This window comes from Eptatretus burgeri, unplaced genomic scaffold (genome assembly GCF_056783735.1).
Source record: "Eptatretus burgeri isolate ZD-2024b unplaced genomic scaffold, Ebu_testis_v1 Ebu_testis_scaffold_3176, whole genome shotgun sequence".
Taxonomy (NCBI): Eukaryota; Metazoa; Chordata; class Myxini; order Myxiniformes; family Myxinidae; genus Eptatretus; species Eptatretus burgeri.
Window position 1 is genome coordinate 66,919 of NW_028225124.1, and position 12,841 is coordinate 79,759.

General features: G+C 39.0%; 1 protein-coding gene across 3 annotated transcripts in view; it reads right to left on the reverse strand.

The window, feature by feature from the left end:
- Nucleotides 1-12,841, reverse strand: part of LOC147006433 (serine/threonine-protein kinase par-1-like) — a 112,376-nt gene that overhangs the window by 45,285 nt on the left and 54,250 nt on the right. For all 3 annotated transcript variants that reach the window (XR_015054835.1, XR_015054836.1, XM_085868812.1), the window contains exons 12-13: nucleotides 7,491-7,561; nucleotides 7,297-7,353 (exon numbers count right to left, since the gene is read on the reverse strand). Coding sequence is in view for 1 of the 3 variants with exons in the window: in XM_085868812.1 (XP_085724938.1) it covers nucleotides 7,297-7,353; nucleotides 7,491-7,561 (128 nt within the window). In the remaining 2 variants the exon portion in view is untranslated. The remainder of the gene's footprint in view (nucleotides 1-7,296; nucleotides 7,354-7,490; nucleotides 7,562-12,841) is intronic.

A 12,841-nucleotide genomic window follows, 5' to 3' on the forward strand; every position in this document is an offset into this window, starting at 1 on the left:
ATATTTAGAAAATTTTACTAGAGCCGATTTTTGATTGAGGTTTTATTTTTCAAATGGTAGTCCTTCCAAAATCGGGTGTCTATTTACCGTGATTTTTTATGAGGGGCTTAGGAAAGTGGGCGGAGCTTAGGGAAAGTGGATGTGGTTGATGAAAAGTGGGAGTGGTGTAGGAAAGTGGGCCTGGCTAATGGAAAGTGGGCGTGACTTATGAAAAATATTGTGTGGCTCAGGAGGTGTGGTCAAACAAGAGCATTGAGAGAAGTTTATCGGGTTTTCCGTGTGTGTGTGTGTGTGTGTGTGTGTGTGTGTGTGTGTGTGTGTGTGTGTGTGTGTGTGTGTGTGTCTGCAACGCAAGGCTCCACAGCACAAACCAGCAAACCAATTATTTTTCAAATGGTAGTCCTTCAAAAATAGGGTGTCGATTTACCGTCATTTTTTATGAGGAGTGCCAGTTGGCAAAATACGCAAGAGGAAAAATCTTGCCAGACAGAGGAATCTTCGTCAGTGGATCGGTCAGAATGAAAAGCATCGTATCCAGTGCTTCGATCCGATCGAATCCCTCGTCGCCTACCAGCTTGTTTGTTTGTTATCTTGCCAAAATGAAGTTTTTGCAAGATATGTTAGTCAGCTTGTATGTTTTTTTTTTGTTTGTTTGTTTGTCTGTAATTACGTATAAAAAATTCTGCAGAGCACAGTTATCATTGGAAATTTTTGTAACTTTGCATATCAGAGGCCTATAGAGGTCCCTTTCAGCACACAAGATTTTGAAGGTCAAGGTCAAAGGTCAAGGTCACTTTTTCGCAAATCAGGGGAGTCGACGAAACCCTTATTTTTCGAGTAATTTTAATCGAATCGTCTCCAAACTTTATTAGAATGTAGTATATGGTCTGGCGCTCAGCTGATTAGTTTTTGGTGGCGATTGGCCTTGACCTTCATGGTTAGCGCCTTACGTCAAACATATTTGACCCCAAGGTCAAATTTTCAAGTTTTAGGAACCATATCGTGTAGTACCTCAAATTGAACACCTCGATGAGTGCTTTCTAGATATGACAAGCTTGAGACATTATGACGTCATTTGGTGACGTTATGAGGCAAATACATATTTTTCATGGTTACTCTGTAGAACGATTCTCATCTGAATCTCTCGTAGGCAGATATTCCTCAAGGAGTTGCTCCTGGTGGATCGCAGCTCTGTTCACCTCAGTGTGACCTTAAAGAAGTCACACGTGGTCACCTTTTGGCAAGATACGGGTCACCCTGCGGGTGACATTGGTTTTTATTTGTCTGTCCGCTCGCCGACAGCCCAAACTGCTGAACAGATCGTTCTGAAATTTTCAGAAATTAATGTCACCGACCCTGTGACGGTCCCGCATGGAAGTTTCATAAAATTTGGTCGTCCGAAAAAGTCTACGTAGGCCAATTTGAGCCAAATTTTCTGAAATCCGAATGACTTGAACAGGATTTGCATATCAGGTCAGTGAATTCAAACACCAATTACTTTTGAGGTTATCATAGGTCAAAAGGTCAAGATAGGCCATAAGTTCAACCCAAAATAGGCCAAATTTTAAAATTGTTTGTAAAATTGTCAATTTTCATCCGATTGACTTGAAATTTGAAGCGGATTTGCAGATCAGGTCGCTGAATGCAACCACCTATTAATATTAAGATCATTTTCGGCCAAAAGGCCAATCTGGGCCGAATTTCTAAAATCCTCAATTTTCATCCAATTCACTTAAAATTTGAAGAGCATTTGCATATTAGGCCAATGAATTGAACCACCTATTAATTTTGAGGTAAACATCGGCCAAAAGGTCAACATCGGCCAAATGTCTAAAATCCTTAATTGTAATCTAATTTACTTGATATGTGAAGAACATTTGCATATCAGGTCAATGAATTCAACCAACTACGAATTTTGTGGTAAACATGGGCCAAACGGTAAACAGAGGCCAATTTGGAACAAATTTTCTAAAATCCTCAATTTTCATCCAATTGACTTGAAATTTGAAGATGATTTATACATCAGGTCACTGAATTAAACCACCTATTATTGTTGAGGTCACCATAGACTAAAAGGTCAACATAGGCCAAATTACTTAAATCCTCAATTTTTATCTGATTAACTTCAAATTTGAAGAGCATTTGCAAATCAGGTTAGTGATTTCAACCACTTCTTATTTTTGAGGTCAATATCGGCGAAAAGGTCAACATAGGCCAAAGGTGAAAAACTTTGGATAATTTTCTAAAATCCTCAATTTGCAAACGATTGACTTGAAATTTGAACAGGATTTGCATATCAAGTTAATAAATTCCACCACCAATTAATTTGAAGGTCAAAAGGTCAACACAGGCCTAATTTCTAAGATTGACAGATTGGGCCAAAAATGATACATATATATATATATATATATATATATATATATATATATATATATGTAGATAGATATATATATATATATATGTAGATAGATATACATATATATATATATATATATATATATATATATATATATATCATTTTGTCTCGTAAAGTTGTGGACAAGTTATGACAAAACAAGGTGTATGTGCAACAAGAACAAGTGGATTAGATTTTGTTTCGGAACCCACCCATCAGTGGGAGACAAAATGTGAACTGTTCAACCTTGTGGAGGTATGCACTCCACCTACTGCCGTTCTACTTTGTGCTGTTTTGCCAAGTGTCGCTCTATGAGTGATTTTTCATTTGTTTGTTTGTTTGTTTGTTTGTCTGCATAGAACTTTTGTGTTTTTCTCCACAACTGCTTGTCAGATTTACACGAAATTTTCAACAAAGGTGCGACTACGCATGTAGAACGCTTTATTCATAATTATGATGTATAGGTCACGTGGTGTGGAAGCCATGTTAGAAAAACAGAACAACTTTGGACTGCTGTATCTCTGAAACTACACCAAGGAAAAAATTTCATCTTGGCACACACTAAGTACTCCACATGGGGAATAAGGGTGATTTTTTGATGACATCCAAGGTGCCTTAGTTATGACGTCATCATAGGAGATGTAGAATGCTACATTTGATCAGTATGAAAAATTTTGAGGGTCATCGAGGGATAAAATGGTCCACGGAAAAAATTGTGACATCATCGGTCACGTTATTCAGCAGCCATATTGTTTTTTTTTTTTTAAAGACCTTCATAAATCTTCTTCTCTTAAGGCCCGGTCACACCTTGACGTTTTAGCCAATGTATGCCGATTTTTTAATTTTTTTTCTAAAACGCTGGCACACGTTGAATATGTTATGGGTAAGTTTTGATAACATTGAGAGCACGCTGAAAAACACTGCCATACATCGTTGTACGCTGGCTTTAAACGTTGTACTTTTTGGTTGTCCTCAAATTTTTTCATGCTTGAAATTTTACGACGTATGCCGGCGTATGACTCACACGTTCCGCTACGCTGGCCACAAGTTGTATGCACGGTCTGCGATCGTTGACAGACGTCAGCACATGCTACTTGTAAGTTAATCATAAGTTGAGACACGCCGAGGTAATGTTTATCGTACCCGAAACTTATTTCTAACCTATGATTAACGTGTTGTTGGCACGTTACGCGATCGTTGCCACACATCGACAGACGTTACTTTTAAGTTACTCATAGGCTGAAAGACGTCGGTATAATGGATCGTCCTTGCGTCAGCGTCCACGGCCACGGCCAGGACACTTATTTGCAGCATTCTTCAAACTTTTCATCGGCATGACGAGGATGTTCACACTTCGATGTCTAGCTTGGCTATGATTCCAATTGTCCATCGGCAGCGTCTATTTAAAATAGTCGAGTTTGAGCGTTTTAACACGTTCAGAAGAAACGCTTCAAATTTCCAAACCCCAGCGTCAAAAAACAAAGGCGAGTGACAGCAATTTAAATCGTTCATTGTAAACAATGAAAATAGTTGAGTGGTACCGTTTAAAAGTCGTTGAGTGTAAAAAAATCCAATTGTTGAGCGCAAGCGTCTACTTTCAATAGTGGGGTTTGAGCGATTTAGCACGTTCAATAGAAACGATTAAAATTTCAGAGCGCCAGCGTCAAAAAACAAAGGCGAGTGACAGCAATTTAAATCGTTCATTGTAAACAATGAAAATAGCTGAGTGGTACCGTTTAAAAGTCGTTGAGTGTAAAAAAAATCCAATTGTTGAGCGCAAGCGTCTACTTTCAATAGTGGAGATGCAGCCATTTAAATCGGTGAGTGGCAGCCTATGAATAACAAACCCCACGTTACCGGCAAAGATAAACTGCCGCACGATATGGATAAGTTAGGCTATCGTTGGGCATAGTTTGTGAACGCCGGCTTCACGATAATTATTTGTTGGTATATCGTATCTATAAGTAATCGAAGCGCTCTATGCACATTATTAGTTCATTGTGCATTTGACCAACCCGTTATGAATAGACCTAAATCGTAAAAACAAGCTATAGCTCATTGTTGAAAAATCCCCATAAAAAATTAGCCGGGAAGAACTTCGAACAATGGTGAAAAGATGTCTCCTACCCGTGGACACGCGGACGCAAGGACGATCCATCATAACCCACACCCTCCCCCTCACACTCACCGACTACTGCCAACATGAACAAACTACTACTAGTACTAATACTAATACTGAAACTGATACTGATACTGTTACTGCTGACATGGACATCGACTCAAAAAGGACTCGAACACTGTTGGGTTCCCCTTTTTTGAGCAGCATTTTTATATACCAATTCCCAAAACCGCTGGGAACACGTCGTTATATGGCAGTTGTAAGCTAGAAACACGTTAATTTTTTTTTTTTGTCGACCGGAAGACGTCATTGGAATACGTCTACATACGTCGATGTGTGTTGTGACTACGTAAAGAATTGGTTCAAAGCACGTCAAACATAAGTTAGAAATAAGTTTCGCGTAAAAAAGACATTACCGCGACGTGTTTCGACTTATGAGTAGCTTATAAGTAGCCTTTGTGGACGTGTGTAAACGTCCACATATCGTGTGTAAAACTTATCCCCATCGCATGCGGAACGTGTGTCATACGCCGAGTACGTCGTAAAATTTTGAACATGTTTAAAATTTCTTGACGTACTCTACTTACTACGACGTATGATAGCGTACTTTAGCGTTCTACTCTCGTATACCAAACTTACTCATACCGTATTTGACGTGCCCCAACGTTTTAGACACATTTTTCTTAGGTCGGCATACGCTGGCAAGATCGCCAAGGTGTGACCGCGATGTTGACACTTCCATTTCTACAGCAGTTATGATTAAAATCGTTGTGCGTCAGCCTTTTAATACGCTACGTCACGACATCGTCGGCGATGCGTGCAACGCGCTATGCCTAAGTTAGACTATCGTTGGACATCGGTTGTGTAGGCCGACAACAGGTTCAGCATTCGTTGGTATAAGTTATCTATAACACAACGAAACGTTCTGTGTCCATTACCAATGCGTTATACATAAGACAAAGTCGCTATGAATACGTCCGAATCTTTAAAAAAAAACATTAAAAGTTCAACGTAAGCCAGCGTTTTACATACGTTTTAATACGTTGCCATCGCTGGCTAAAACGTCAAGGTGTGACCGGGCCTTTAAGTTGCTGAATAGATCGAGGTGAAACTTTACAAATATCAACACATATCCATGTGAAACAAAAGTTTTACACATATGATGTCATAGGATACATGGTTTGGCAGCCATATTGGATTAAAGTACAACCCATAAAAATCTTCTTCTCCAGATCGGCTGGACAGATCGAGGGGAAACCACACAAATGTTCCCCAAGCCATGAGTGTAAAAGTTTGTTCAGGATTAATTGATAGGTCACATCGTTTGGCAGCCACATTGGATTAATGAAAAATATTAAATAACGTTTTCACTGGAACCGCTTAATCAATCAAAGTGAAACTTCACATTTATGATTTCGTACTGATGTGGAACACATGTTTTAAATTTCAACTTGATCAGATGCATGGTCTGGCAGCAAGAATGATTGCATTTTTTGAGATGGGTTCTATTTTTGTTGTTGATTTTTTTAATTTTTAGCAGCGTCGCACGTTGCGAACGCTGCTCTAAGAGAGCTCGGCCTTCTTCTTCTTCTTCTTCTTCTTCTTCTTCTTAAGACAAAACCTTTTGGACTCGGCTCTTTTATATACAGGATCCGGATCTCCTTAAATACTAAACACCTGTACACATCCTCACATTGAGGGTGCCTTTTGAGAGCGTCTATCATGAACTTTTAAATATATTCGGACATTTGCTTTAAAGTTTCGAAAAGTTCACGTTGCTATTTAAAGATTATTCCATTTAATATATTGTAATTTCGTAAATACACTATTTTCTCGTCATGAACGAAGATCGTCCATGACGGACGTGACGTGACGGCACGTGACGAAATATTGGAAGTTGTTGTTTTTTTTTCTTCTTGTTGTTCTTCTTCTTCTTCTGGTGAAGACAAAACCTTTAGGACGAGGCTCTTGGACACATTTGTCCTTGTTGAATAAGGCTCACTTGGCTGTGCCTACATGGATTTGAGGTTGGAGAAGTAGCAGCTGAAAGATGAATCCTATCCAGGTTCCTCCTGATGACTTCATCTTTGCATTTTGCTTGTTCTCGTGCCTTTCGATTACTCCAATGCTGTACCTATTTGTTCTTCCATTTGATTTGAATTGAATTTATTTTAATCCCATTCTAAATTCAATTGAATGATGTATAACAACAAAAAACAACAACAGCATCATAGTTAAAGGGACAGCTCTCCGATCAAAGCGGGGTTACATGAAAGCAGGACATCTTGGTACCTGCTCATCATTGCCAGCAGTTATACAGTGGCAGTTCTAATTATGTAACACACCACACAAAAGAAGTCCTGGCGAGGGTCTGCAATCTGTAATTGTTTTTTTGTTTTGTTTCATTTGTGGGAGTTCGGAGGGATGGGGTTGGGTGAGGGAAGGCGGGAGGATGGAGGAGAAGGGGTGGGTGGGAGTCTGTCGGAAAGGGGTGGGAGGAGATGGGAGGAGGAGAGAGGGGAAGGGGAGTAGGAGGGGTAGAGGAAGTGGTAGTGGTGGAATGAGGGAGGGGAAGGAGTGAAAGAAGGGATCTGGCATTGCCAGGCAATGCTGGGAACCGTTGCTGGTGCTGAATATCAATCAAGGAAGCAGCATGTATCATTTTCAAAGTCTTTGGGATGACTCAGTCGGGGTTCAAACCACCGATCTACCAGATTGCAGCATACGCTCAAACCAATATGCTTCCAGTCTGAGCAAATAAGCCTGTGGTGCAGCGAGTTACCTTTATGTCCAGATGAATGATATTCTGGCCATGCATGTACTCAACAGCAGAAAACAACTAGAAGGAGATGAAAGAGGTTAAAACATGCATAGAGACGGATTTGTACTTTTTAATGTTGCTTCTATTTACATTTTATGCTTTAAGTTGTGCTTAAAAATATCACAATTGATGCCAATAAAGTTCATTCAGCTCACCTGAACCATAACATGCCATGCTTGTATCTCAGAAAATCTCTGATGTTTCAAGAGAATGTCAAAGAGTGTGCCTGCACACAGTGGGAGAGAAGCATCATTAGGACCCTTTAAACACATCAGCATTTTGTCAATTAGGCCAGTTTACCCCATGTTCTATTGGCCAATGGGACTGGCCAGGTTGGCCGAGAAGCAGTATCAAAATATGATTTGATGGGTAATTTTTTTTTTTTTTTTTACAGATAAGCACAACAAAAAACAAAATCAGTGACCACTTGGAGTATGAAAGCACAGAGTATCAAAAATACAAATGAGAGAACAATAATATCAAAAGAAAAACAAAGTGATAGAATTGTACAGACAAAACAACATTTTCATAAGTACACTGTATTGGATTTTAAGATATTTGTGTGCTCTGGAGCAAAACGCCTCGATCCCAGATGTTGTTGGGTGACCGACAGCGGCATCTGGTAAACCATTCCACACTGTTCTTATTGTGGGCATATACTGTTGGAACGGCCATACTGAACAAGTGACCAGTGACCACTCTCCGTCTTGCCAGTAAGACACTGCACAGCATAGCTTCCAAAGGAAGCACTTGCTCTGGTGAACCTTGATGGAATCCATGATGGAGGTAGCATGGTCTTCAGAAGTGCTGTAACTTCTTATGAGTGCAGTCGACGCATCAGACCAAGAACTGCTACAGTTCTCATGTGTGGAAGGAGATCAATATTCAATTCCTGTGGAGTGGCCTTGATGATACGTTCAGCACGACATTGCACATCATCCAGCTTTTTAAGATACACTAGACGACCCGTGAACCTGTTGTGACAGCGGTTGATGAAAAAACAAAGATAGCTCCAGCGAACTATACTGCTGAGGTTGTTTGCATTGATTAAATACTCCGGAAGAGTACTTGACTGAATTTGGAATTGATTTTTTAATGATTTTTTAATAATTTTTTTCGTTGCCCGATTTGAACAAAACTTGATACTGCACACGGCAGGCGAATCGTGAGGAAGGTGGCCCTAAAATTTTTGCGCTATTGAGTACCGTTTTGGCTGTATTTCCGGACATCCATCGATATGTATGTGTGTGTATATATATATATATATATATATATATATATATATATATATATATATATATATATATATATATATATAAATAAATACATATATATATATATACACATATATATGTATACATATATACATACATATGTATGTATATATATATATATATATATATATATATATATATATATATATATATATATATATATATATATATACATACATACATATGTATGTATATATATATATATATATATATATATATATATATATATATATATATATATATATATGTATACATACATACATATATATGGAAACAAGATGAGAGTTTTCGTCATATATATATATATATATATATATATATATATATATATATATATATATATATATATATATATATATATATATATATTAGATGGCACTTGCAGACATCCATTCCATACGAGGGGAGCATATTCCATTGTGCTCCGGACATGGGTTTGGTGCACTTGGGCTCAGCCAAACGGATCTAAGTATGGAGCAATACTGAGAAGGGCACAAACTCTTTGTCCAGCTCTAACGGCAATGGAGTTCATGTGAGACTGGAAACCCAAGCTATGGGAGAACCTGACTCCAAGTCGGTCAAGTTCGTGTACATTCAAAACTTTGACGTGTACACATTCAAGAGACAATTGAGACCTTCCATTTGGAAGCAACGACCTTTCATTTAACACATCCTTCCATAAATTTGCGATTGAAAATGCACGACACAAAACAAGCCCTGGTGATGATCTGCAATCTCTGATTGCTCTTTATTGGTTATTATTGTTAGCGTGAGATGGGGTTTTGCAATCACGAGTGTGTGCGTGCGTTCTTTCATGCATGCCAGGGCTGTAACTTTTTTTACCATTTGAGCATTTGTCACAAATTTTCAACAAATCTTTACTATGACAATATGGAGAAGACAAATTAATAATTTGGTCAAAAGGTCAAAGGTACCGTTTAGTACACTGAAGAAGAAGTCTGAAAACAAAGTGGATGGGCTTTGCATTTTCAGATGTTTTGTCGTAATGTTTTGGAAAGAAATGTCATATAAACATGTTGAATCTTTTGCAAAATGAAGCAAATGTATGAATCCCTCCATCCATCCATTGGGACCATACTCTGTGCAGAGTGTTGGTGGTGCCTAAGCAGTCTCCTTGGCTATTGGGCACAATCCTGGATGGGTCGCCACTTCGACACAGAATGCCAGCAAGCTGGCACTCATTTTTGTCGACCTCAGAAGGATGACAGTCTGAGTCAACCCCACCGGGTATTAATTCAAGTGGAAAGGGGGATTTGAACTCAGGATCCTCGGATCCCAAGCCCACCACCCCAACCATTAAGCCAACACCAGGCATGCTGTAAAAATGCAGATACTTAAAAGGGATAGACAGGTCTGTGGTTGCATGTTTCACTGGAGGGATCCTGGTAAAAAATGACAATTCCCCTTTCTTGCGTCCATGACAATAAAGTCCTGTAAATAAAAAAAGATGTTGAGTTTTGTGAAAACAAATCAAAACATTTTTATTTCCTTGAACAGAGTCCACCTTGAGCTGTGGGACCAGTGGTTTGGATGGGGACAAAATCAAATATTATCTGATAAGATGAAGTGAAAGCCATACACTACAGACCGGTCAAAAGTTTTATAACACCCACATTTTTCCAGTTTTTACAGAAATTGAAGCAGTTTAATTGTTCAATGTACTGTGAAATTAAAGCAGAGAACAACTAAACAATTGCAGATAAAAAAGAAATCATGGAATCGTTTTGTTGGACAAAATTTAATGAGCCACGTTTTGCAGATGTAACAGCCGAACATTCTCGTGAAATTCTTTCGACAATGGAAATCAAAAATTGTTCAGAAAGTTATTCCCAACACTGTTGCAGAAGTTTCCACAAACGTGTTGCACTTGTAGGTTGCTTTGCTTTCACCCTTCTGTCCAGTTCATCCCAAAGCAGCTCAACGGGGTTTAAGTCTGGAGATTGTGCTGGCCATTCCATGATTTGAAGCGGACCATCTTGTTATTTTCTTATGAGGTAGTTGTGCATAACCTGGAGGTATGTTTTGGGTCGTTATCTTGCTGTAGGATGAACCCCTGACCAAACTAGGCATAGACCAGAGGGTATTACATGGCGGTGCAAAATGCTGTGGTCACCCTTTTGGTTCAAGGTGCCAGTCACTCTGTGCATGTTGCCGACTCTGGACTCTGGATCGAGCAAAAGAGCCCCAGATCAACACGCCTCCTCCTCCATGTTTGACAGTTGGTGCCACACACTGAGGAACCATTCTTTCGCCGACTCGACGGCATAAAAAACCCTGCGTGATGAACCAAAGATTTGAAATTTTCATTCATCGGTCCATAAAACCTTCTTCCAGTTTTCAGTGGTCCACTGGCGGTGCTTCATGGCCCAGGCAAGCCTCTTTTTCTTATTTTGCCATCTTCGCAATGGCTTTCTTCCTGCCACTCGACCTGTCGAACCTGCAGCTCAAAGTCTTCTCTTCACATTTGAAACTGAGACTTCCTTACTTCGACCAGTGTTAAGCTGTGCTTGAAGCGACTGTCCTGAAAGCCGCCTATCACACAAGCTGTTGACTCTTCGAAACCTGTCTTCTGGTTGTGTTGTGCCTTGGGGTCTGCCAGACCTCTTCCTGTCAGAGTTTCCTCCAGTTTCCAAGTGCCTCTTGATGGTGATGGAAACTGCACTCACTGACACCTTTGCTTCCTTTGCAATTTCTCGAAAGGAAAGACCTACACTTTTAAGGGCTACCAGATGACACGTGAACCCGTTGGGTTCTCGTTGTGACAGCGGTTGATGAAAAAAATCATTAAAAATAAAAAATATAAATATATAAAAAAAAAATCTCCAGCCAACGATACCGATGAGGTTGTTTGCATTGATCAAATAATCCCGAAGAGTACTTCACTGAATCGGGAATTGATTTTTTTTAATTGCCCAATTTGAATGAAACTTGATATTGCACGTCAATGTGAAAAAAAAAAAACAGAAAAGAAAGTCGAAGAAATTATTGTGCGTAATCTTCGAAACACAATTTTATTTATTAATGAACACCGAAGTATTAGATCAAAATGGCGATGTTTATTTGATGCTGAAAAATAAATCGTTCTTTGTCTCTACTAAATGTTTGAGATTTTAAAATAAATAATTTCAAAAATAAATAAATATATAGCTCCAGCGAACTATACCGCTGAGGTTGTTTGCATTGATCAAATTATCCTGGAGTACTTGATTGAATTATCCTGGAGTATCCTGGAGAATGATTTTTTAATAATTTTTTTCGTTGCCCGATTTGAATGAAAGTTGATATTTCACACCACAGGCGCATGGCGAGTAATGTGGCCCTAAAAAAAATTCGCTACTGTGTACTGTTTTGGTTGTATTTTGGGAACATACATACATACATACATAAGATGAGAGTTTTAGTAATATATACATAATGGTCTGTCTGTCTTCCTTTGTTAATTGTCTTTTTCTCAGCATTATGATGACAATATACAGCTTCCTGCAGTGCAATATTGTCCAAATAATGCTTCAGAGGGTGCAGCACCACAGTCTGTTCCAACACTGCTTTTATACAGACAAAGGGTTTGTAACTAATCAACAAAAGTTGCGACACCTGTAGGAATTGTTTTCATCAACTTTCAAGGCTTAATTTACTTCTATTGCTGCAGAACAGCTGCAGTTGCGAACCCATTACTTGTTCCCTGAAAAGGGCCTTTTTTTAAAACTCTGAAATTTAAATTATTTTACAGTTTTTGGTAACCTAAACTTTTTTTTAACCTCTGGCAGTTTACCGCTTAGCTTTGTACCATTTCAGGTTATTCACTGGACTTGAACTGCTTAAATTTCAGTAAAAACTGGAACATGGGGGTGTTCTAAAAGTTTTGACCGGAAGCGTATTCTTTGTTGACAACAGAGTCCTGTCTTTTGGCAATCTGTTTGAGGCCAGGAAACATTATATGGATCACCTAGGAAATAACCTGGCCACATCCCTGCTACCAAATCAAAGAAAAGAACAATTTATGGAGAACATATTTCTCTCCTGACCGGTGTGTTGGACTGTTTTAAGGTTGAACGATTCAGATGCATCTGTATCGTGCTTTGCAGAAGGAATGCCAGGTTACTCGTGCCTTTTTACCTCTGCTACCGAAGGTGAAAAGAGGTTATGTTTTCACTCTTGTCTGTCTATTTGTTTGTCCATTTGTGTGCAGGATTTCTCAATAAATTGTGGAC